Source organism: Pseudophryne corroboree, chromosome 1, assembly GCF_028390025.1.
Source record: "Pseudophryne corroboree isolate aPseCor3 chromosome 1, aPseCor3.hap2, whole genome shotgun sequence".
Classification (NCBI taxonomy): Eukaryota; Metazoa; Chordata; class Amphibia; order Anura; family Myobatrachidae; genus Pseudophryne; species Pseudophryne corroboree.
In genome coordinates this window covers 224331368-224358125 of record NC_086444.1, presented here as the reverse complement: position 1 = coordinate 224358125, position 26758 = coordinate 224331368, and the positions used below count along the sequence as shown (strand labels likewise).

The 26758-nt window shown below is 44.7% G+C and overlaps 1 protein-coding gene across 5 annotated transcripts in view; it reads right to left on the bottom strand.

The window, feature by feature from the left end:
- Positions 1-26758, bottom strand: part of FER (FER tyrosine kinase) — a 634526-nt gene that overhangs the window by 197455 nt on the left and 410313 nt on the right. For all 5 annotated transcript variants that reach the window (XM_063964096.1, XM_063964094.1, XM_063964097.1 and 2 more), the window contains one exon: positions 24213-24269. In XM_063964096.1, the coding sequence (XP_063820166.1) occupies positions 24213-24269 (57 nt within the window). The remainder of the gene's footprint in view (positions 1-24212; positions 24270-26758) is intronic.

Below are 26758 nucleotides of genomic sequence, written 5' to 3'. Positions count from 1 at the left end.
CCCTGAAAATATATATATATATATATATATATAATTCCAGGACGGCTGGAGTCAGAAAGTCTGACTTGCTGTTTATATTGTAGGCACCCAAAAAGCTGGGTGCTCCTGCTTCTAAGCAGACTATTGCTCGTTGGATTTGTAGTACAATTCAGCTTGCACATTCTGTGGCAGGCCTGCCACAGCCAAAATATGTAAATGCCCATTCCACAAGGAAGGTGGGCTCATCTTGGGCGGCTGCCCGAGGGGTCTCGGCTTTACAACTTTGCCGAGCAGCTACTTGGTCAGGGGCAAACACGTTTGCTAAATTCTACAAATTTGATACCCTGGCTGAGGAGGACCTGGAGTTCTCTCATTCGGTGCTGCAGAGTCATCCGCACTCTCCCGCCCGTTTGGGAGCTTTGGTATAATCCCCATGGTCCTGACGGAGTCCCCAGCATCCACTAGGACGTTAGAGAAAATAAGATTTTACTTACCGATAAATCTATTTCTCATAGTCCGTAGTGGATGCTGGGCGCCCATCCCAAGTGCGGATTGTCTGCATTACTTGTACATAGTTATTGTTACAAAAAAATCGGGTTATTATTGTTGTGAGCCATCTTTTTTAGAGGCTACTTCATTGTTATCATACTGTTAACTGGGTTCAAATCACAAGTTGTACGGTGTGATTGGTGTGGCTGGTATGAGTCTTACCCGGGATTCAAGATCCTTCCTTATTGTGTACGCTCGTCCGGGCACAGTACCTAACTGAGGCTTGGAGGAGGGTCATAGGGGGAGGAGCCAGTACACACCATGTGATCCTAAAAGCTTGCTTTTGTGCCCTGTCTCCTGCGGAGCCGCTAATCCCCATGGTCCTGACGGAGTCCCCAGCATCCACTACGGACTATGAGAAATAGATTTATCGGTAAGTAAAATCTTATTTTTCTCTTACGTCCTAGAGGATACTGGGGTTCCATTTAGTACCATGGGAATGTACCAAAGCCGGGTGGGAGAGTGCTGAGGTTCCTGCAGAACTGATTGACCAAACTGAGGGTGCTCAGATTCCAAAGTATTGAACTTGTAGAACTTAGCAAACGTGTTCGAACCTGACCAAGTAGCCGCTCGGCAGAGCTGTAAAGCCGAGACACCTCGGGCACAGGAAGAACCCACCGACCTAGTATAGTGAGCCTGTACAGATTTTGGTACCGGCAAACCTGCCGTGGAATAAGCATGTTGGATAGTGAGCGTGATACAGCGTGCAATTGTCTGCTTTGAAGCAGGACACCCAATTTTATTGGGATCATAAAGAACGAACACCAAGTCGGATTTCCTGTGACGAGCTGTCCTCTTTACGTATATCTTCAAAGCCCTCAAAACATCCAAAAACTTTGAAGTAGCAGAGGTGTTGGTGACAACTAGAACCACAATAGGTTGGTTGATGTGAAACGCAGACACTACTATAGAAAGAAAATGCTGACGAGTTTAGCTCTGTCCTCATAGAAAATTAAATAGGGGCTTTTGTGAGACAAAGCCCCCAACTCCGACATACGTCTTGCTGAAGCCAAGGCTAACAGTGTGACGGTTTTCCACGTAAGATATTTTAAGTCCACCTCCTGTAACGGTCCAAATCAGTCCGATTGGAGGAACTGCAGCACCAAATTGAGATCCCAAGGTGCCGTGGGAAGCACAAAGGGAGGTTGGATGTGCAGAACACCTTTCAAGAACGTCTGGACCTCAGGGAGAGAAGCCAAATGTTTTTAAAAGAAAATGGACAAGGCCAAAATCTGGACTTTTATGGAGCTCAGACGTAGGTATACATCCACACCTGCCTGCAGAAAAAGTCCCAGATGAAATTCCACCACAGAATAATTTCTGCTCTCACACCAAGAGATGTATTTCTTCCAAATACGGTGGCTATGTTTAGACATTACCCCCTTCCTGGCTTGGATCACAGTAGGGATAACTTTGTTAGGGATCCCTTTTCTGGCTAGAATCTTCCATTCAACTTCCATGCCATCAAACGTAGCCGCGGTAAGTCCTGATAGACGAATGGGCCCTGTTGCATAAGATCCTCACGAAGAGGTAGAGGCCACGGACCTTCGAGGAGCATCTCCAGAAGGTCCGCGTACCAGGTCTTTCTTGGACAGTCCAGAGCACTGAGTATTGCTTGAAACTTTTCCCATTTTATTCTTTTTAGAATTCTTGGGATCAGATGAAGTGGAGGAAACACGAACACCATCTGATAGACCCAAGGAGTCGTCAGAGAATCTACCGCCACTGCCTGTGGGTCTCTCAACCTGGAACAATACCACATGAGTTTCTTGTTGAGACGAGAGGCCATCATGTCGATTTGTGGATATCCCTTTGAAGAAGTCTGATGAGACGAAACGCGTTGGGTTTCCTGCACTAATCCCTTGCTGCTTTTGAGTTAAGTTAAACTCCTTATCCTTTTAATACTTGGTCCTGATTTTTATGGTTGTATGTTTTTATGCTTTTTATGCTTTTTTTCAAAAGAACTTGTTTTACTCTCATATATATTAAAAAACCTTTTTTATAAATTTTATACATGTATATATTTTTTGGCTTTTAAATTTACCATTTTTTTAACAACACTGAGCGCCGAACCCTATCTCTCCATTTTTCCATACGCCCAGCAGTGCGATACCGGCACTGCATACTTAGGGCCCGGCAGACACCTTTAATGAGGTTATGTGTGTTTTACTATGGTAATGTTTAAACAATTATAATCTTAATTTAGATTATTTTACTGAGATCATACTTCACAAGTGGCGCTATACCTCCCCCCTTGTTTCTCTTGTGGATATCCCCATCGACGTGTCAAGCACCTGAACACTTCCGGGTGAAGACTCCACTCCCTTGGGTGCAGGTCGTGTCTGCTGAGGAAGTCTGCTTCCCAGTTGTCTACACCAGGAATGAAGACCGCTGACAATGCCACAGAATTTTTTTATGCCCAGAAGAGAATTCTTGACACCTCTGACATTGCTGCTCTGCTTTTCGTTCTGCCCTGTCGGTTTATGTATGTCACATTGTCTGACTGGACCTGAATTGACCGATCTTGAAGAAGATATTAGGCCTGCAAAAGGGCGTTGTATATGGCCCCGAGTTCCAGAATGTTGATTGGAAGGATGACTTCCTGACTTCACCATCTTCCTTGAAACTGCACCCCCTGGGTGACCGCTCCCCAACCTCTGAGGCTTGCATCCGTGGTTAACAGAATCCAGTTTTGTATTCCGATACACCGACCCTCGACGAGGTGAGCAGTCTGAAGCCACCACAGAAGGGAGATCCTGGCTTTTGGCGCCAGACATCCTCTGGTGCATGTAAAGATGTGATCCATTTGTCCAACAGATCGAGCTGGAAGGGTCTTGCGTGAAACCTTCCGTATTGAAGCGCCTTGTAAGAGACCACCATTTTCCCCAGAAGGCGAATGCATAGATGCACCGATATCCGGGTTGACTTCAGGACATCCCGAACCATCGACTGGATTACCAATGCCTTTTCCAACGGAAGGAACACCTTCTGCGACTCCGTGTCCAGTATCATTTCCAGGAATGGAAGCCTCTGTGTTGGCTCTAGGTGAGATTTCGGAAGGTTCAGATTCCACCCGTGATCCTGCAGAAGTTTGGTTGAGAGACCAATGCTGTCCAACAACCTCTCCCTGGACGGCGCCTTCATCAGAAGTTCGTCAAGGTACGGAATTATATTCACTCCCTGTTTGCGGAGTATAAACATCATCTCTGCCATCACTTTGGTGAATACCCTCAGTGCCGTGGAGACACCAAATGGCAGGGCCTGGAAGTGGTAGTGACAGTCCTGCAGTTCAAACCGTAAATACGCCTGATGAGGCGACCAGATTGGAATGTGAAGGTACGCATCCTTGATATCCAGAGACACTAGGAATTCCCCATCCTCCAGACCTGAGATCACCGCTCTCAGAGACTCCATCTTGAACTTGAATACTGTTAAGAACGGGTTCAAGAACTTGAAGTTCAGAATCGGCCGTACCGAACCGTCCGGTTTTGGTACTGCAAACAAGTTGAAATAGTACACCTTGTTGTGCAGATGAGGTGGAACTGGAACAATGACTTGAGTCTGTACCAGTTTTTGGATGGCATGCTGTAAAGTCATACTTGCCTCTTGTGAAACTGGTAAGCCTAATTTGAAGAATCTGTGAGGTGGGAGCTCTTGGAACTCCAGTCTGTAGCCCTGGGAAATAAGATTTATGACCAAGGGATCCCGGAATGAACTTGACCAGATGTGACTGAAGAATTTTAGTCAGGCTCCCACCTGACAGCCCTCCAGGCATCGCAGTCCACCGTCATGCGGAAGGCTTTGAGACAGCAGAGCCTGAGCTCTGTTCCTGAGCACCTGCAGTTGCTGGATTGCATAGTTTACCTCTTGCGCCTCTGGTGGCCATAGAAGCACCTCTGGATTTGCCCTTAAACTTGGCCGTCCGAAAGGACTGTAAATTTGAGGCTGGGGGAGCTGTGGACGGAAGATACGTAGACTTACCTGCAGTAGCTTTGGAGATCCATTTGTTTAGTTCATCTCTAAACAAGGCCTCTCCTGTGAATGGTAGGCCTTCCACGCCTTTCCTGAAGTTCGCATCAGCAGTCCACTGCGTAGCTACAAGCCACTGCGCGCTGATACTGCCATAGCGGTGGTGCGTGCATTAAGCAAGCATATCTCCTTTATTGCTTCCACTATAAAAGTTTGCAGAGTCCTGTATATGCTGCAGGAGTAAAACAACATCCCCCCTAGACAAAGAATCTATCCCCTCAATTAGGTTACCTGACCATTTAGCAATGGCTTCTGTGATCCACGCACATACAATAGTTGGTCTCTGGGCCACCCTAGCAGCTGTGTACAATGATTTGAGTGTAGTCTCTATTTTACGATTAACCATGTCTTTCAGGGAAGCTGCACCAGGGACAGACAATACAATTTTTCGTGGCAGCCTAGAGACTGATGTGTCCACTATAGGTGGATTTTCCCATTTTTTTCCTATCCTCCAGAGGAAAAGGAAAAGATGAGAGAAACCTTTTAGGGATTTGAAATTTCTTATCAGGATCAACCCACGGTTCTTCAAACAGGGTATTCAATTCCGTTGATGCAGGAAAAGTGACTAAGTACTTCTTTTTTACATTAAAATAAGATTCCTCACACTCCCCTGACACCTTATCAGGAATTTGCAGAACATCTGATAGCCTCTATAACAGTGGTCAGGGAACAGGGGTAAATTACCCCAAATGGGGTAAAAATAGGATTTTAATACCTACCAGTAAATCCTTTTCTCTTAGTCCGTAGAGGATGCTGGGGACACTTCAAGAACCATGGGGTATAGACGGTATCCGCAGGAGACATGGGCACTTTAAGACTTTAAAGGGGTGTGAACTGGCTCCTCCCTCTATGCCCCTCCTCCAGACTCCAGTTCTAGGAACTATGCCCAGGGAGACAGACATTTCGAGGGAAAGGATTTATTGTTAAACTAAGGTGAGATACATACCAGCTCACACCACAAACACGCCGTACAACATGGCATTCAACAGAACTCCAGTCAACGGCATGAACTATGTCAGCAACAGGCTGACTATAACAGAAACACAACCTGTGTGTAAACATAACTAATAAGTAATAACTGCAGATAGAGTCCGCACTGGGACGGGCGCCCAGCATACTCTACGGACTAAGAGAAAAGGATTTACCGGTAGGTATTAAAATCCTATTTTCTCATACGTCCTAGAGGATGCTGGGAACACTTCAAGAACCATGGGGTTTATACCAAAGCTCTAGAACGGGCGGAAGAGTGCGGATGACTCTGCAACACCGATTGACCAAACATGAGGTCCTCATCAGCCAGGGTATCAAACTTGTAAAATTTCGCAAAAGTGTTTGAACCCGACCACGTAGCTGCTCGGCAGAGTTGTAATGCCAAGACCCCCCGGGCAGCCGCCCAAGATGAGCCCACCTTTCTGGTAGAGTGGGCCTTCATAGATTTCGGTAACGGCAATCCAGCCGTAGAATGAGCATGCTGAATCGTATTACAGATCCAGCGCGCAATAGTCTGCTTGGAAGCAGGTGTCCCAATCTTGTTGGCAGCGTACAGGACAAACAGAGTTTCCGTTTTCCTAAGTTCTGGTGACATAAATCTTTAAGGCCCTGACAACATCGAGAGATTTTGACTCCGCGAAGGCGTCAGTAGTCACCGGTACCACAATAGGCTGGTTCATGTGGAACGATGAAACCACCTTTGACAGAAATTGTTGACGAGTCCTCAACTCCGCTCTATCTTCATGGAAGATTAAATAAGGACTCTTGTGAGACAAAGCCGCTAACTCAGACACCCGACTTGCGGATGCTAAGGCCAATAGCATGACCACTTTCCAAGTGAGAAATTTCAACTCTACCTTCTGTAAAGGTTCAAACCAATGTGACTGAAGGAAATGCAACACCACGTTAAGATCCCATGGTGCCACTGGGGGCACAAATGGAGGTTGGATGTGCAAAACTCCTTTCACGAAAGTCTGAACTTCTGGAAGGGAGGCCAATTGTTTTTGAAAGAAAACCGATAAGGCCGAAATTTGTACTTTAATCGAGCCTAACTTTAGGCCCTCATCCACACCTGCTTGCAGGAAATGGAGAAAATGCCCTAGCTGAAATCCTTCCGTAGGAGCCTTCATGGATTCACACCAAGACACATATTTTCTCCAAATACAGTGATAATGTTTAGACGTTACTCCTTTTCTAGCCTGTAGAAGTGTGGGAATGACTTCACTGGGAATACCCTTTCAAGCTAGGATCCAGCGTTCAACTGCCAAGCCGTCAAACGTAGCCGAGGTAAGTCGTGATATACGCACGGCCCCTGTTGTAACAGATCCTCTCGTAGAGGAAGAGGCCAGGGATCTCTTATGAGTAATTCCTGAAGATCTGGATACCAAGCCCTACTTGGCCAGTCCGGAACAATGAGGATCACCTGAACCTTTGTTCTTCTTATGATCTTTAGCACCTTTGGAATTAGTGGAAGCGGAGGGAACACGTACACCGACTGAAACACCCAGGGTGTCACCAGTGCGTCCACTGCTATTGCTTGAGGGTCCCTCGACCTGGAACAATATCTCTGAAGCTTCTTGTTGAGGCGAGACGCCATCATGTCTATTTGAGGAATTCCCCAAAGACTTGTCACTTCTGTGAAGACCTCTTGATGAAGACCCCACTCTCCTGGATGGAGATCGTGTCTGCTGAGGAAGTCTGCTTCCCAGTTGTCTACTCCTGGAATGAAGATTGCTGACAGAGCGCTTGTATGTCTTTCCGCCCAGCGGAGACTTTTGTGGCCTCTGCCATTGCCGCCCTGCTCTTTGTTCCACCCTGGCGGTTTATGTGCGCTACTGCTGTTATGTTGTCCGACTGTATTAGGACGGGTAGATTGCGAAGAAGACGTTCCGCTTGAAGAAGGCCGTTGTAAATGGCCCTTAACTCTAGAACGTCTATGTGTAAACAAACTTCCTGGATTGACCCTTTTCCCTGGAAGGTTTTCCCCTGTGTGACTGCTCCCCAGCCTCGGAGACTCGCATCCATGGTTACTAGGATCCAGTCCTGGATCCCGAACCTGCGTCCCTCTAGGAGGTGAGAGCTGTGCAGCCACCACAGGAATGAGATTCTGGTCTTGGAGGACAGGATTATTTTCCAGTGCATGTGCAGATGGGATCCGGACCACTTGTCCAATAGGTCCCACTGAAACACTCTGGCATGGAATCTGATAAATTAAATGGCCTCGTAGGCCGCCACCATCTTCTCCAGCAATCGAGTGCATTGATGGATTGATACTCCCGCTGGTTTCAGAATTTGTTTGACCAAACTCTGAATTTCCACAGTCTTCTCTTCTGGAAGAAAAACTCTCTGTAATTCCCTGTTCAGAATCATTCCCAAAAACTACAGCCGTTTCGTCGGATTTAACTGCGACTTCGGCAAGTTCAGGAGCCAACCATGTTGCCACAGAACTGTCAGGGAGAGTGCAATGTCCTGCTCCAGCTTGTCTTTGGATCTCGCCTTTATCAGGAGATCGTCCAAGTTAGGGATAATTGTGACTCCTTGTTTGCGAAGGAGAACCATCATTTCCGCCATTACCTTGGTGAAAATCCTCGGAGCCGTGGACAGAACAAACGGCAACGTCTAAATTGGTAATGACAATCCTGAATAGCAAACCTCAGGTAAGCCTGATGCGGAGGATATATGGGGACGTGTAAGTAGGCATCCTTTATGTCGACCGACACCATAAAATTACCTTCCTCCAGACTGGAGATCACTGCTCGGAGAGATTCCATCTTGAATTTGAATTTTCTTAGGTAAAGATTGAGGGACTTTAGGTTCAGAATTGGTCAGACCGAGCCGTCCGGTTTCGGGACCACAAACAGGCTTGAATAAAAGCCTTCTCCCTGTTGTGACGGGGGAACCCTGATAATGACTTAATTCAGACACAACTTTTGTATTGCATCGCATACAACCTTCCTGTCCGCAAGAGAAGCTGGTAAGGCCGATTTGAAAAATCGGTGAGGGGGGAACGTCTTGAAACTCCAATTTGTACCCCTGGGACACTATCTCTAAAACCCATGGGTCCAGGGCCGAACGAGCCCAGAATTGACTGAAGAGCTTGAGACGTGCCCCCACCGGTGCGGACTCCCGCAGAGGAGCCCCAGCATCATGCGGTGGATTTGGCAGAAGCCGGGGAGGACTTCTGCTCCTGGGAACCTGCCACAGCCGGAGATCTTTTACCTTTTCCTCTTCCCTTATCAGTAAGGAACGAATAACCTCGGCCTTTTTTGTATTTATTTGGCTGAAAGGACTGCATCTGAAAGTGGTGAGCTTTCTTTTGTTGTGGAGGAACATAAGGCAAAAATTACGACTTACCCGCGGTAGCCATAGATACCAGATCAGTGAGACCCTCACCAAACAAAACACTACCTTTATATGGGAGAGACTCCATAGCTTTCTTAGAGTCAGCATCAGCATTCCATTGATGAATCCACAATGCCCTCCTAGCTGAAATCGCCATGGCATTGGCTTTTGATCCCAAAATGCCAATATCTCTCGCCGCCTCCTTTAGGTAGGCCACAGCGTCCCTGATATAACTCAGAGTTAACAGGATGCTATCCTTATCTAGGGTACCTATATCAAATGACAAGTTCTCTGCCCACTTTTCGATAGCACTACTCACCCACGCAGATGCGATGGTTGGTCTGAGCAGTGTACCTGTGGTGACGTAAATGGATTTTAACGTATTTTCCTGTCTACGATCCGCAGGATCCTTAAGGGCTGCCGTGTCAGGAGACGGTAAAGCCACCTTTTTAGACAACCGTGATAGAGCCTTGTCCACAATGGGGGATGACTCCCACTTTTCTCTATCCTCAGAGGGGAACGGATACGCCACCTGAATCCTTTTGGGAATCAGAAACTTTTTGTCCGGATTTTCCCACATTTTTTCAGAGTACTCAGTTCATGAGAGGGAGTAAACGTTACCTCAGGTTTCTTTCCTTTAAACATACAGACCCTAGTATCAGGAACAGCAGGGTCTTCAGTGATATGTAACACGTCTTTTATTGCCACAATCATGTACTGAATGTTCTTTCCCAATTTTGGGACTAATCTGGCATCACTATAGTCGACACTGGAGTCGGTGTCCGTGTCGATATCTGTGTCTGCCAACTGAGCAAACAAACGTTTATGTGACCCCGAGGGGGTCTGAACCTGTGATAACACATCCTCCACAGATTTCTTCCATGCCTGGTTCTGAGAATCAGATCTATCTAGTCTCTTATTAATAAGAGCTACATTAGCATTCAAGGCATTCAACACGTTTACCCAATCAGGAGTCGCCGGTGCCGACAGGGTCACTCCCACAGCCGTTTCTGTCCCTAACACAGTCTCCTCCTGGGAAGAGCACTCCGCCTCAGACATGCCGACACACGCGTACCGACACCCACAGACACACTGGGCAAAAAGGGGACAGACCCACAGTAAAGCTCGTCAGAGAAACACAGAGGGAGTTTGCCATCTCACAACCTAGCGCTCAATCCCGGTTCTGAAACGTTAATATAAAGCTTCAGACCTGTAGCGCTTTTATAATACTTATATTTGCACCAAATCAACTGTGCCCCCCCCCCCCCTGTTTTGCACCCTGTTACTTGTACAGCAGTGTTGAGGAAGGACCAGCGTCTATGCAGCTCAGTGAAGAGAAAATGGCGCTGAAGAGACTTGTGAGGGCTAAGCCCCACCCCTTAATGGCGCGCTTCAGCCCCGCTATTTTTTTATATAATCACACTGGCAGGGGTTAGGATCTTGTGTCTAAGCACTTAATTTCCACTTTGCCGGCCTTAATGAGGAGTTTTATGCTGCCCAGGGCGCCGCCCCCCCCCCCCCCCCCCCCGCGTCCTGCACCCTGTAGTGCCGCTGTGTGTGGGAGCATGGCGCGCAGCGCGATCGCTGTGCGGTGCCTCAGAAGCCATCACTGAAGTCTTCTTTTCTTCTTCTACTCACCTGTCTTCTGACTTCTGGCTCTGCAAGGGGGGGTGACGGTGGGCTCTGGGAGTGAACCCCTAGGTGTACCTAGTGTTCCAAACCGTCAGGAACTAATGGTGTCCTGTAGCCAAGAAGCAGAGCCTTTAAACTCACTAGAAGTAGGTCTGACTTCTCTCCCCTAAGTCCCACGATGCAGGGAGACTGTTGCCAGCAGTCCTCCCTGAAAATAAAAAACCTGACAAAGTCTTTTCAGAGAAACTCAGTAGAGCTCCTCCAAGTGCATCCAGTCTGCCTGGGCACAATTCTAAAACTGGAGTCTGGAGGAGGGGCATAGAGGGAGGAGCCAGTTCTCACCCCTTCAAAGTCTAAAAGTGCCCATGTCTTCTGCGGATCCAGTCTATACCCCATGGTTCTTGAAGTGTCCCCAGCATCCTCTAGGACGTATGAGAAAATGAAATTCCTGGGGGTAATGGACACTTGCGCTGCCGAGACACAGCACCGTCTAGCACGTGATGTGCCGTGCTGATGTCACACCGTGCTCCCTCCTGCCCGCCCTGCACTGTGGTCCTGGCCGCGGTGCGACGTGCTGACATCACACCGCGCTCCCTCACTCCAGCCTTGTAACAGTGGGAAATTCCCACTAACATTACTGAGGTGAGGATGTGACCATCTGTCTCCTAAAAGTCGTGTCAGTATATATGCACAATAATATATGATTTCCCTCCTTTCAAATCAAGGGGGTAACATCGGCGTATCTAAATATATTTTGGGGTAAAAGGTAAAAAAGTTCCCTGACCCCTGCTCTATAAGAGCCTCTATTCCCTGTGACAGAGTAGCATCCCCCCCTCCAAATCCACCTCGCCTCGGACTGCAGGATATGGGCCAGAGATCGTTTTTCCGGACAAATGGGAGGGGATTGAGACGCTGGTTTGGGGACTGAGTCTCTATTCATAAACTCATCCACAGTCTGTGTTAAGTATTGCGTCTCTTTCTCATTGGGGGATAATTTCGTAGAAATATTGGAGATCATTCCTTTAATGGAATTATTAATTAAAATCACAATTTAATGAAGTAAAAAAGACAAGAAATTGTCATGCAAAGAAATTATAATTGATAAGCTGAAGATGAGGGATTTATCTATAGTACAATAAAATAAGTGCCAGCTGCAAATTGAAAACGACCATGTCCCATTATATTAATGGACAGTTCATAATAGGCAAATTGGTGTGTACGCTTCCAATGATGGTAAAATTTGTATTCCAAAGCATAGGATCCTGTAGTGATGGTCCTTAGGGCAATAGGGCTTCACGCAATGGTGTCAGAATCCTTGGTCCACAATAGCTAGGCCAGCCTTATAAATAGCCTGGTATTTGCCCACACTAATGATGACGGCATAAGGGCTTTCTATTTTTGGATAACAACGTTTGGAGTATTGTTTATAAATATATCGTATTTTTGATTTGTGTTATCTTATAAATGGTGGATGAATCCTAGTATATGTTTTAAACACATCATTTACTCTGATCATGTGATTATTAAGGTCAGTTAATTAATTTACATATATGGATTTTTTAAGTATGTGATCTCGTATTAAATGTCACATGACTTATTCCGATCATGTGATCGCCTATGCCGGGCGGCTAGTCTCCAGAAACGTAATCGGACATGTGACTGAACACGTGACCGTTTCTAATCATGTATCTAGTCAGTCAAGTTTAGGACTTCTATTGGTTGACAGGTGGTCACATGCCCGAATCGGGATTGGCCGTTGGGAGTACGTGTAATCACTACATCATGGGAGGCGGTGAAAAGGGAAGGTCATGTGACGGAAGTAACCAATAATTTGAATGAACTGTATCTTTGTATCTGACAATAGTAAAAAAAAAGATCACGTGATCGGAACTGTGCACTGATTAAAAATAAGATAATATTTTCTTTACCACCATCCAGCCAGTAAAAGATGTTTTTTATATTATAATTGCCTCAGTTTTGTTCCTAATACATTATATTGATTTAGGTATTATTTGTTTTCTTGATTAATGTATTAACAAGCAGCCAATAGGATTTGATACTGCCAGTTTGTGCCATATCAAAGAGCGGATAAGGATGCCAAACATCCACCTTTGATAAAGGTGCATGGACGCAGCAAAACGCTTCAGGAGCCAGTGCACACGCTACTATTTCAGAGACCTGTATTCCCCCTTCTTTAATTGATAGCTACCTGTGGGAATTTGGACAGTCCAAATACCAGGATATTTATAAGGCTGACCTAGCTATTGTGGACCAAGGATTCTGACACCATTGCGTGAAGCCCTATTGCCCTAAGGACATTCGCTATAGGATCCTATGCTTTGGAACACACAGCCGGTAATTTTACCATCATTGGAAGCGTATACACCAATTTGCCTATTGTGAACTGACCATCAATATAATGGGACATGGTCGTTTTCAATTTGCAGTTGGCACTTATTTTATTGTACTATAGATAAATCCCTCATCTTCAGCTTGTTATCAATTTTAATTTCTTTGCATGGCAATTTCTTGTCTTTTTAATTCATTAAATTGTGATTTTAATTGATATTTATATCGCTGTTACTCTTTATCACATTCTGTATTTATTTTGGGGAGACTGACTACCTCCCATTATACAGCACCTAGAAAAATACCCATCCCAGCGCCTGAATTTATATACTTGGTATATATCCTTTTGCACTTTAATGTAAGTAACCCAAACCAGTTCAGCCTCACTATTCTGGGAAGGTGCACTGCCCTGAGTACCAAGTAGTGAGCCCCCTAGTGAAGAGGAACACTCCGCTGTACAAGAAACATACTCTTTGCCTGACAAAGTAAATGTGACAGAGCACACACACAAGAAAAGGTTAAGCATAATTAACCCACAAAGAGCCCTTCAGGGAAAGAGAGAGTTATTTGGAGCCAGCCCCCACCGCGCCCTTATTGCTAATTCCAAGCTTGGACGGGCCGCAGACTAAGTACCCTGATAGGGGACTTAGTACACTAATAATCGCTCACCCCCTGCTATGACCCCCTGGTACCGCTGAGGTAATCTGGAGTCTCTCCGGAGGAGCTGCGCGTCCCTGTCAGTGTCTGTGTCCACTGCAGAGGGAAAATGGCACTGGTGAGCTGCTGGATCCGCTCAAAGTGAAGGCCCCGTCCTTTCAATGGCGCACGGTCTTCCTGCTATTTTATACTGGCTGAGGTAATCTGGTGCTTAATATGGAGAGAAAACTGTTTTAAGGCTGTTTTTGTAAGTGTGGGTATTGTGTACAGTGTACTGAGACGCAGCTGTGTACTGTGTCTGGAGATGCATTCCGCCCCGGTTAGAAGCTGTGCTTCTCCGTACCCTCATGCCGCCATAATGGCCGGGCCCCACTAACCGGGACGCCGGCTTAGTACTCACAACTCTTCATTCTTCTGGCTCTGTTAGGGGTGGCGGAGTGCTGCGGGAAAGTGCGCTCGCCGTGGTGGGGCTTGTGAATAGTTCCCTCAGGAGCTCAGTGTCCTGTCAGCGGGGAATGGGACCATTAACCCTTCAAGAGGTTGTGCCGTTCCCCCCCTCCTAAGTCTCTGAAGCAGGCAGGCTGTTGCCATCCAGCCCTGCATAAAAATAACAAACATATAAAATAAATGCAGAAAACTCTTCAGGAGCTTCCATAAGCGTGACTGGCTCCTCCAGACACATTTCCTACATTGAGTCTGGTAGGAGGGGCATAGAGGGAGGAGCCAGCTCACACTATCAAATTCTTAAAGTGTTCCTAGTAGACCCGTCTATACCCCATGGTACTAAATGGAACCCCAGAATCCTCTAGGACGTAAGAGAAATGTATATGCACTTTTTACCTCTCCTGATCTACTTCACCTGAGCTGCAGTGGGGAATGATTTGTAAAAAGACTACAGATTTAATATTATGATTCGGGACCAGACATGAAATAAAATATACAGCATACTCAACCTGTACTTGATATCAATCCATAACATGTTAAATCCTTGCTTGTAATAGTCAACCAAGAACAGTAGCAGGGCAAATCATCACACAAATAATAAGAATTTACTTACCGATAATTCTATTTCTCGGAGTCCGTAGTGGATGCTGGGGTTCCTGAAAGGACCATGGGGAATAGCGGCTCCGCAGGAGACAGGGCACAAAAAGTAAAGCTTTAGGATCAGGTGGTGTGCACTGGCTCCTCCCCCTATGACCCTCCTCCAAGCCTCAGTTAGAATACTGTGCCCGGACGAGCGTACACAATAAGGAAGGATTTATGAATCCCGGGTAAGACTCATACCAGCCACACCAATCACACTGTACAACCTGTGATCTGAACCCAGTTAACAGTATGATAACAGCGGAGCCTCTGAAAGATGGCTCACAACAATAATAACCCGATTTTTGTAACTATGTACAAGTATTGCAGATAATCCGCACTTGGGATGGGCGCCCAGCATCCACTACGGACTCCGAGAAATAGAATTATCGGTAAGTAAATTCTTATTTTCTCTATCGTCCTAGTGGATGCTGGGGTTCCTGAAAGGACCATGGGGATTATACCAAAGCTCCCAAACGGGCGGGAGAGTGCGGATGACTCTGCAGCACCGAATGAGAGAACTCCAGGTCCTCCTTAGCCAGGTTATCAAATTTGTAGGATTTTACAAACGTGTTTGCCCCTGACTAAATAGCCGCTCGGCAAAGTTGTAAAGCCGAGACCCCTCGGGCAGCCGCCCAAGATGAGCCCACCTTCCTTGTGGAATGGGCATTTACATATTTTGGCTGTGGCAGGCCTGCCACAGAATGTGCAAGCTGAATTGTATTACACATCCAACTAGCAAAAGTCTGCTTAGAAGCAAGAGCACCCAGTTTGTTGGGTGCATACAGGATAACAGCAAGTCAGTTTTCCTGACTTCAGCCGTCCTGGAACCTATATTTTCAGGGCCCTGACCACATCTAGCAACTTGGAGTCCTCCAAGTCCCTAGTAGGCGCAAGACACCACAATAAGCTGGTTCAGGTGAAACACTGACACCACCTTAGGGAGAGAACTGGGGACGAGTCCGCAGCTCTGCCCTGTCCGAATGGACAAACAGATATGGGCTTTTTTGAGAAAAAAACCACCAATTTTACACTCGCCTGGTCCAGGCCAGGTCCAAGAGCATGTTCACTTTTCATGTGAGATGCTTCAAATCCACAGATTTGACTGGTTTTAAACCAATGTGTTTTGAGGAATCCCAGAACTACGTTGAGATCCCACAGTGCCACTGGAGGCACAAAAGGGGGTTGTATATGCAATACTCCCTTGACAAACTTCTGGACTTCAGGAACTGAAGCCAATTCTTTCTGGAAGAAAAATCGACAGGGCCGAAATTTGAACCTTAATGGACCCCAATTTGAGGCCCATAGACACCCCTGTTTGCAAGAAATGCAGGAATCGACCGAGTTGAAATTTCTTCGTGGGACCTTCCTGGCCTCACACCACGCAACATATTTTCGCCACATGTGGTGATAATGTTGTGCGGTCACCTCCTTTCTGGCTTTGACCAGGGTAGGAATGACCTCTTCCTGAATGCCTTTTCCCTTAGGATCCGGCGTTCCACCGCCATGCCGTCAAACGCAGCTGCGGTAAGTCTTGGAACAGACATGGTACTTGCTGAAACAAGTCCCTTCTTAGCGGCAGAGGCCATAAGTCCTCTGTGAGCATCTCTTGAAGTTCCGGGTACCAAGTCCTTCTTGGCCAATCCGGAGCCATGAGTATAGTTCTTATTCCTCTACGTCTTATAATTCTCAGTACCTTAGGTATGAAAAGCAGAGGATGGAACACATACACCGACTGGTACACCCACGGTGTTACCAGAACGTCCACAGCTATTGCCTGAGGGTCTCTTAACCTGGCGCAATACCTGTCCCGTTTTTTGTTCAGACGGGACGCCATCATGTCCACCTTTGGTAATTCCCAACGGTTTACAATCATGTGGAAAACTTCCCCATGAAGTTCCCACTCTGCCGGGTGGAGGTCGTGCCTACTGAGGAAGTCTGCTTCCCAGTTTCCATTCCCGGAATGAAACACTGCTGACAGTGCTATCACATGATTTTCCGCCCAGCGAAAAGTCCTTGCAGTTTTTGCCACTGCCCTCCTGCTTCTTGTGCCGCCCTGTCTATTTACGTGGGCGACTGCCGTGATGTTTTATCCCACTGGATCAATACCGGCTGACCTTGAAGCAGAGGTCTTGCTAAGCGTAGAGCATTATAAATTTACCCTTAGCTATATTTATGTGGAGAAAAATCTCCAGACTTGATCACACTCCCTGGAAATTTTTTCCTTGTGTGACTGCTCCCCAGCCTCTCGGGCTGGCCTCCGTGGTCACCAACATCCAAAACTGAATGCCGAATCTGCGGCCCTCTAGAAGATGAGCACTCTGTAACCACCACAGGAGAGACACCCTTGTCCTTGGATATAGGGTTATCCGCTGATGCATCTGAAGATGCGATCCGGACCATTTGTCCAGCAGATCCCACTGAAAAGTTCTTGCATGAAATCTGCCGACTGGAATTGCTTCGAAGGAAGTCACCATTTTTTTACCATGGCCCTTGTGCAATGATGCACTGATTTTAGGAGGTTCCTGACTAGCTCTGATAACTCCCTGGCTTTCTCTTCCGGGAGAAACACCTTTTTCTGGACTGTGTCCAGAATCATCCCTAAGCACAGGAGACTTGTTGTCGGGATCAGCTGCGAATTTGGAATATTTAGAATCCACCCCTGCTGTTGTAACAGTATCCGAGATAGTGCTACTCCGACCTCCAACTGTTCCCTGGACTTTGCCCTTATCAGGAGATCGTCCAAGTAAGGGATAATTAAGACGCCTTTTCTTCGAAGAAGAACCATCATTTCGGCCATTACCTTGGTAAAGACCCGGGGTGCCGTGGACAATCCAAACGGCAGCGTCTGAAACTGATAGTGACAGTTCTGTACCACGAACCTGAGGTACCCTTAGTGATAAGGGCAAATTTGGGACATGGAGGTAAGCATCCCTGATGTCTCGGGACACCATATAGTCCCCTTCTTCCCGGTTCGTTATCACTGCTCTGAGTGACTCCATCTTGATTTGAACCTTTGTAAGTGTTCAAATTTTTTTAGATTTAGAATAGGTCTCACCTAGCCTTCTGGCTTCAGTACCACAATATAGTGTGGAATAATACCCCTTTTCTTGTTGTAGGAGGGGTAATTTAATTATCACCTGCTGGGAATACAGCTCGTGAATTGTTTCCCATACTGCCTCCTTGTCGGAGGGAGACCTTGGTAAAGCAGACTTCAGGAGCCTGCGCAGGGGAAACGTCTCGACATTCCAATCTGTACCCCTGGGATACTACTTGTAGGATCCAGGGGTCCTGTACGGTCTCAGCGTCCTGCTGAGAGCTTGTCAGAAGCGGTGGAACGCTTCTGTTCCTGGGAATGGGCTGCCTGCTGCAGTCTTCTTCCCTTTCCTCTATCCCTGGGCAGATATGACTCTTATAGGGACGAAAGGACTGAAGCTGAAAAGACGGTGTCTTTTTCTGCAGAGATGTGACTTAGGGTAAAAACGGTGGATTTTCCAGCAGTTGCCGTGGCCACCAGGTCCGATGGACCGACCCCAAATAACTCCTCTTCCTTTATACGGCAATACACCTTTGTGCCGTTTGGAATCTGCATCACCTGACCACTGTCGTGTCCATAAACATCTTCTGGCAGATATGGACATCGCACTTACTCTTGATGCCAGAGTGCAATATCCCTCTGTGCATCTCGCATATATAGAAATGCATCCTTTAAATGCTCTATAGTCAATAAAATACTGTCCCTGTCAAGGGTATCAATATTTTTAGTCAGGGAATCCGACCAAGCCACCCCAGCTCTGCACATCCAGGCTGAGGCGATCGCTGGTCGCAGTATAACACCAGTATGTGTGTATATACTTTTTATGATATTTTCCAGCCTCCTGTCAGCTGGCTCCTTGAGGACGGCCCTATCTATAGACGGTACCGCCACTTGTTCTGATAAGCGTGTGAGCGCCTTATCCACCCTAAGGGGTGTTTCCCAACGCGCCCTAACTTCTGGCGGGAAAGGGTATACCGCCCATATTTTCTATCGGGGGGAACCCACGCATCATCACACACTTCATTTAATTTATCTGATTCAGGAAAAACTACGGTAGTTTTTTCACATCCCACATAATACCCTCTTTTGTGGTACTTGTAGTATCAGAAATATGTAACACCTCCTTCATTGCCCTTAACGTGTGGCCCTAATAAGGAATACGTTTGTTTATTCACCGTCGACACTGGATTCAGTGTCCCTGTCTGTGTCTGTGTCGACCGACTAAAGTAAACGGGCGTTTTAAAACCCCTGACGGTGTTTTTGAGACGTCTGGACCGGTACTAATTGTTTGTCGGCCGTCTCATGTCGTCAACCGACCTTGCCGCGTGTTGACATTATCACGTAATTCCCTAAATAAGCCATCCATTCCGGTGTCGACTCCCTAGAGAGTGACATCACCATTACAGGCAATTTCTCCGCCTCCTCACCAACATCGTCCTCATACATGTCGACACACACGTACCGACACACAGCACACACACAGGGAATGCTCTGATAGAGGACAGGACCTACTAGCCCTTTGGAGAGACAGAGGGAGAGTTTGCCAGCACACACCAAAAACGCTATAATTATATAGGGACAACCTTATATAAGTGTTTTCCCTTATAGCATCTTTTTTATATATTTCTAACGCCAAATTAGTGCCCCCCCTCTCTGTTTTAACCCTGTTTCTGTAGTGCAGTGCAGGGGAGAGCCTGGGAGCCTTCCCTCCAGCCTTTCTGTGAGGGAAAATGGCGCTGTGTGCTGAGGAGATAGGCCCCGCCCCTTTTTCGGCGGCCTCGTCTCCCGCTCTTAACGGATTCTGGCAGGGGTTAAATATCTCCATATAGCCCCCGGAGGCTATATGTGAGGTATTTTTAGCCAAAAATAGGTTTTCATTGCCTCCCAGGGCGCCCCCCTCCCAGCGCCCTGCACCCTCAGTGACTGCCGTGTGAAGTGTGCTGAGAGGAAATGGCGCACAGCTGCAGTGCTGTGCGCTACCTTAAGAAGACTGAGGAGTCTTCATGCCGCCGATTCTGGACCTTCTTCTTGTTTCAGCATCTGCAAGGGGGCCGGCGGCGAGGCTCCGGTGACCATCCAGGCTGTACCTGTGATCGTCCCTCTGGAGCTAATGTCCAGTAGCCAAAGAAGCCAATCCATCCTGCACGCAGGTGAGTTCACTTCTTCTCCCCTAAGTCCCTCGTTGCAGTGATCCTGTTGCCAGCAGGACTCACTGTAAAATAAAAAACCTAAGCTAAACTTTTCTAAGCAGCTCTTTAGGAGAGCCACCTAGATTGCACCCTTCTCGGCCGGGCACAAAAATCTAACTGAGGCTTGGAGGAGGGTCATAGGGGGAGGAGCCAGTGCACACCACCTGATCCTAAAGCTTTACTTTTTGTGCCCTGTCTCCTGCGGAGCTGCTATTCCCCATGGTCCTTTCAGGAACCCCAGCATCCACTAGGACGATAGAGAAAAAAATAAAATAGAAAATTATATATATATATATATATATATATATATATATATATACAAACTTGGAGATGCGGCACTCTGGTTCACTTAAGAAGCGATAGACGGGTGTGGAGTCCCAAATATGTGTCAACGTTTCAATATTTATTTATATTGTCATCAGGATCGGTATCCCGATGACAATATAAATAAATATTGAAACGTTGACACATATTTGGGACTCCACACCCGTCTATCGCTTCTTAAGTGAACCAGAGTGCCGCATCTCCAAGTTTGTATCTTCACTTTTATGAAGGCACCGGTGCAGGTGATATTTTTCCGTTGAATTGAGTGCCAGACTGACATGAGTTGTGTATATATATATATATATATATATATATATATAAAATAAAAATAATATATATATATATATATATACATACACACATATATATATATATAAAAAATTATATATACACACACCCTTTTATTTTTCTAAATAAAAAAGAAAATTGATTTCACAATAAAAAGCACCAATAGGTCAAATACTAAAGAAATCAAGAAATTAATGGGGTCTAGAAAGACGATAGAAATATCAAGAAATCTAATGATCACAAAAGATCTGAAGCAGTGTAGTGGGGATTGAGCAGCCTATTACCAAGCAGATCATTAGAATGATCACAGCAGCACAAAGCATTACAAGAGATACAGTAAGTGTGCAAATACCATTTTAGTCAATGGCAGTTACAGTGAGGGCATATGATGGGCAGTGCCATTATGTGACTGTCGAGAATAAGAGGGCAGCAATGAGACAGACATAATGGAAAGGAGCAGTGTTGCATCAGAGTACATTGTAGTAAGGGTATGGTTCATTAATGGTTGACAGTGTATAGATCTACCCCAAAAAGTGCATGAATATGAATCAACCAATATTTTTCCAAAGTTCGGTGACAGGATCATGTATTATAAGAGATACATTGATGATGTTTTTTTGCTGTGGAGAGGTACTGAGGAGCATTTTAATAGCATGCTTAGGGGGGTAATTCCAAGTTGATCGCAGCAGGAAATTTTTTAGCAGTTGGGCAAAACCATGTGCACTGCAGGGGGGGGGAGGCAGATATAACATTTGCAGAGAGAATTAGATTTGGGTGTGGTGTGTTCAATCTGCAATCTAAGTTGCAGTGTAAAAATAAAGCAGCCAGTATTTACCCTGCACAGAAATAAAATAACCCACCCAAATCTAACTCTCTCTGCACATGTTATATCTGCCTCCCCTGCAGTGCACATGGTTTTGCCCAACTGCTAAAAAATTTCCTACTGCGATCAACTTGGAATTACCCCCTTAGTTCACTAAATTCATTGGAAAGCAGTCGATATCCAATTCTTGGATGTGAAGGTGACGAGAGAGGGTTCAAGACTTAGCACCACCCTGTGCCGTAAAGAAACGGACAGAAACACTATACTACACGCGACAAGTAACCACCCGCCACACTTAAAGAACAGCCTCCCGATCTCGCCATTCATGTGGGTAATAAGGAACAACTCTGACCCGCTAGTCGCTGAAACCCAATTGTTGGAGATGAAGCAAAGATTTTTTGATAGGGGCTACGACAGTAAGACTATTGAGGGGTGCCTCACCAGAGCACGTAAAAATACCCTCAAGAATGCATTGAAACAAAGTGACCGGACGATCTTCGTCACTCAATTTGATCAGAAGTCAGCACAAGTCACTAGATCACTCAATAGACATTGGCCAATAGTCTCCACAGATCCCTCATTAAGCATGTTTAATGCCAAAAATCCGATGATGGCTTACGGTAGAGGAAGAAACCTCAAACAGCTTCTGATGCATCCTAATAGACAGAGTTCCCGTGAGGACAATACATGGCTGATGACGCAGAGGCCTGATTGCATTAAACGTACTGGTTGTACTACCTGCTGATCGATGGTGCCTGGGACCAGTTTTTCGCATCCCCATACTGGAAGGAAAATCCGGATTCGGTATAAGCTACACTGTCATATGGACTATGTAGTCTACCTACTTACCTGCCCTTGTGGCTTATCATATGTAGGGATGACCACCTGCACTTTCAGGGAACGAATAGCCAACCACAGGATGACGATTAGACAGGCACTGTCAACAGGTTCAACTGATAAACCAGTTGCGCAACATTTTCTATCAGCAGGGCATCAGCTGTCGACTCTACAATGCCGCATCATCGACTGGGTGCCGCCGTTATCAAGAGGTGGAGATAGGGGACTTGTCCTCAAAAAGTTGGAGTCAAGATGGATTTACCGTCTGGGGACGATTTCCCCCAATGGCCTTAATGAGAATAACTCACTTAGCGCCTTTTTGCGCTAATCTCAGTGCTTCATTTAAAAAAAAAACACTTTTTTTCTTAGTTTTTGGATTTAGTGATTTTTTTGCCAACACACTCTGTTTTGTGTATTTGTAGGTCTTCATTTTTTTAGTATATACATCTAGGAATATACTTGTTTAAGCTAGATAGGTTTGCTCTAAGGTTTCTTTACATATGGAATCTCTAACTATCTATGTTCCTGATGTATAGGTATTTTCAGTTAGATTTCACACAGTGTGTTTGCACAATTCTTGTGTAGCAGACTGTGGTTTTTAATCTTTGTAATGTATTTTTTGCGATTTTTCTTCCATTGAACAGGCCCCTTATTATTGACAGCACTATTCGGATTAGGCTTATGTGATGCAGAATGCATCATTAACTTGGATAATGTTCTTTATATATGTGCTTCCACTCTGGTTTGCGGATAATATCTATTTAGATGGAGCCACCTGTCTATAAATATATCCATACTTAGCAAGAGTTTGTTTTATGGGGTATACAGGTTATAATTTGATCTCTTAGTATTACTTTGGTTGCCTTAGTGACACACAGTGTTATTATATATGTATTGACGATTGCTGAGTGGGCTGTGCCTCTGGCCTTGTTGCTATGAGACCAGTGCCGCCCCCGTCTTTTACTTGTTGTGTCTCTGTGATGCCGCAACCGGAAGTGATGCGGCCATGATAGGTGGGTACTGCAGGCTCTGTAATGCGTTCCACACAGGATTTGTGGAGCGCACACTGGCGCCTGATCAACCCGCGACCGGAAGTGACGCGGAGTTGACACACACGCGAACCAGGAAGCCTAGTGTGTTCCACCTGTACTGCGTGGAATGCATTCCGGCTGTGTTTAGGCTCCTGCACGTGGGCGCTGCTTGTCTGTGGTAAGTACCATCACGACAGGGCAGTTTTACCATCTGTGCTCTATATACACTACTATTTCAGACATTTAATCTCTATTTATTGCCCCTTTTATCTTAATGGGCTGGTCTGGGTATTGTAATTGGTTCTTTGAGGTATTGCCGCCTTTTTTGAATGTGCTGGAGGTATATCCTGATGATGATCCGGATGGATCGAAACGTTGATTGAATGATCTTTTCCAGATGTTCTGATAAGTGTGAATTAAAACCAATGCTTTTTTACGTGCAAAAAAATTTTTCTCTGGTGAGTGCCCCCTTATTTTGTCTTTCTATATGTGGATGTCTGGACATGAACTCTGGACTTCTTGGGAGTCACCCCAGTTGCGGCTTAACCGCTGCCGTGCGAGTGCGACCCTATATGGATTTATATATAGGGATATATATATATATACTTGCAAAGCAGTCGGCACTCCTCAGCTCTATCCACAACTTGCTCCGTGCCAGGACAAGGTATTCACATAGATCCAAAAAAGAACGGCACTGGAGACAGCAATATGCAGAAAATTTTGTATTCAAAGGCAACAGCCGTTTCAGGGCATCAGCCCCTTCCTCAGGCCCAATACAAGGTAATATGAGAGAGAGAGAGAGAGAGAGAGAGAGAGAGAGACTCAGTCGCACACAGATGTACAAGTGTCACATGTCAAATTAATCCGTCACACGTCAAATTAATCCGTTCAGTCTCCTGGTGCATGCTAGTCGCATTGCAGCTAAGATACCATTTCGGCAAAAGAAGATGCCCGACACTAGCAGGGTTGCTTGGGACTTGTCAGATCACTCACGCCAGAAATGTTCCAGTGCATGTCCTATTTAGGCTAGATGTACTGTATGTGGACACATCCATGTGTTGCCATTTACGTACCTTGCCTAATAATTCTCCAAGTGTAACATCTTCATGATTTAGAATCCATTTTTTATCCTGCAAAAAAATAAAAAATAAATAAAATGGGTCATATCCTCCTACACCACACAAAATAGTTCTTAGGCACTTGGGGGGGAATACAGAGCATATTAGAACTAGTACCATATTGCTGGAACCATTTTAAAAGCTTGTAAAATGCTTTGTCACAACAGGATATTAAAATCTACATTACAGTAATTTCATTTTACAGAGTAAAGCCTACAGCAAGATGGCATCCGTCTAAGCACTGCACAGCATACACCACTCCACACTGATCTGGTGATGGTGTCACTTGCTTTACATTCCTGAAACTATTTACATGGAAAGAGAAAATTGTGCTTGTTTTTAAGTTTAATATTTTTCATTTTTTCTTCAAGTGAATTGTTGCACATTGTACTTTTAATACAAATGTGTCATTTTTTATGTCACATCACAGAAAAAAAGAATCTATTTAAAAAAAGATTAAAAAAAAACAAAACCAGAAAAATAAAAAAAATTTTTTAGTTGTCCAAGTAAAACAAGTAGTGAAGCAATGTCGTGCTTTTCAGAAGGAAATAGCAGAGAAAGTTTCTGCAATCAGAAGTCTTTATTTAGTATTTTATTCATTAACCAATCTTTATATATTGGATATTTAAATATACACATTTCTAGTTTGTATTACTGTACCTAACACACATACACATAATAGTGATGTGAAGCGGCTACTGTATACCAACCACAGTCCTGTCTTTTATAGAAATTAAACATTAACTGGTTTTGCTTGTTCAATTTTTAGTGTCAGATGGATTGTTTTTTTAAAGGCCAATTTCAATTTAACGGTTTCATTTGTATCATTTTTTTTTTATTTTGTCTGCATCAATATGACAATCTGTTTGATACAGAGAATACAGGCCAGTGAGACCACAAAAAATCTGTTGATCCACAGGATTTGTGAGGGGATTCAGATGACTAAAGGAGCATGGTATTTTATTTTCAAACTGAACAATGTGGAATGTCTGATTAATGCTGAACGAAACATTTTATCTTTATGGCTCAAATTGTAATTTAAAATTTGGGGTTTAGTAGGCAAATACGAGAATGACCATCTGTCATAGTTATGTCATTTCCTCAAATATTTTGACCTTCCAGTGGTCTGAAAGAAATGATGGAATTGGGATTGTCTAATGTTTAAAATATTGAATTCACAATGTAAAGCAAAGGTCTTATATATTTTTTCAACTGAAGAACAGTCACATAAAATAACACTCACACACATCCTTCCAACCAACCACATTTATCTACTGTCTTAAATTAAGTAAATGACATCATTGCACAACATTCCCCTTTCCTCTGGCTATGTCGTATGTAAAGCACACTTAATTGCAGTCTTATACTTCATTTGGACCTCAGACTAGGTGTCTACCGCTTTTGTTTATTTTTTATAAATGTTATCACAATTAATGGGGGAAAAAAGACCATCAAAAATAAAAATACTGATAGAGGGGTATAGCTTTTCTCCATGATTTCATGTAAAAATGAGAAGTCATGTTTCTTAGCGTCAGGAGTGCTGTGTTTATTACACCTCCAGAAGATAGAGAGACAACTATGTAATAGAAAGTAAATGTACGGAGTCTGCTGAGGGGAAGATAACATGGGATCATTACTGAAAATTGAAACAAAGTTATCTTTTACAAGCAAATCATTTTAACAAAATTCAAATCATACCGAGAACAGTTCTTTGATGCAATGTTAATATTACATCGTAAATATTTCAAATTTAAGACTAAAATCTTTTTAATGTACTATATATACATTCTATTTACAACTGAATATTCAGCTTTGTATATGATTGATTTACATGAATTTTCTGTTAGCATAGAAGAAAAAAAAGATTATAAATTTATCATAAAGAGCTATTGCATCCAAACCTAAAAATATAACGTTGGGTCAAGTGCAACATGTTAAGATAAAACCTAGAGTTATACTTGCCTGGGGTGCACCATTGCCCCAGTATAACAAGGTCCCCAGTCCAGCACTCCACTACTGCATTCCTGATAACCTTCCATTATGACCTACTATATCAATTGCTCTCTGGATTTATCTCAACATGGTGAAAACACGAAATAGAACATTTTTAGCTGTATGAGAGTACCTAACAAAAAAATCAGTGTCCCTGCAGATGTCCCTGCAGAGAACTGAAAGTTTATTTTCATCTTGTCTGATTCCACATAGCAAATGTAAGGATTTCCAATGTCAGATAGGATTATTACAGCAGAATCAAACCTTCTTGATAAAAATTGACCTTTCAAACTTAGCCTAGATCATCTTGGGACAGGAACATGATCTCATTCAATCAGTTTATAATTTCTAAGCTACTCACATCTCATTTATTGATTTACCAATGCTGTTGCAGTCACTCTGCAGATATAAAACCTCCACACATCTGCTATTTGCTTTCCACTGAGATGTATTAGGCATTTCTTAATGCCACTTATGTATTTAAAGCACAAAAAAACAAAAATCTACAA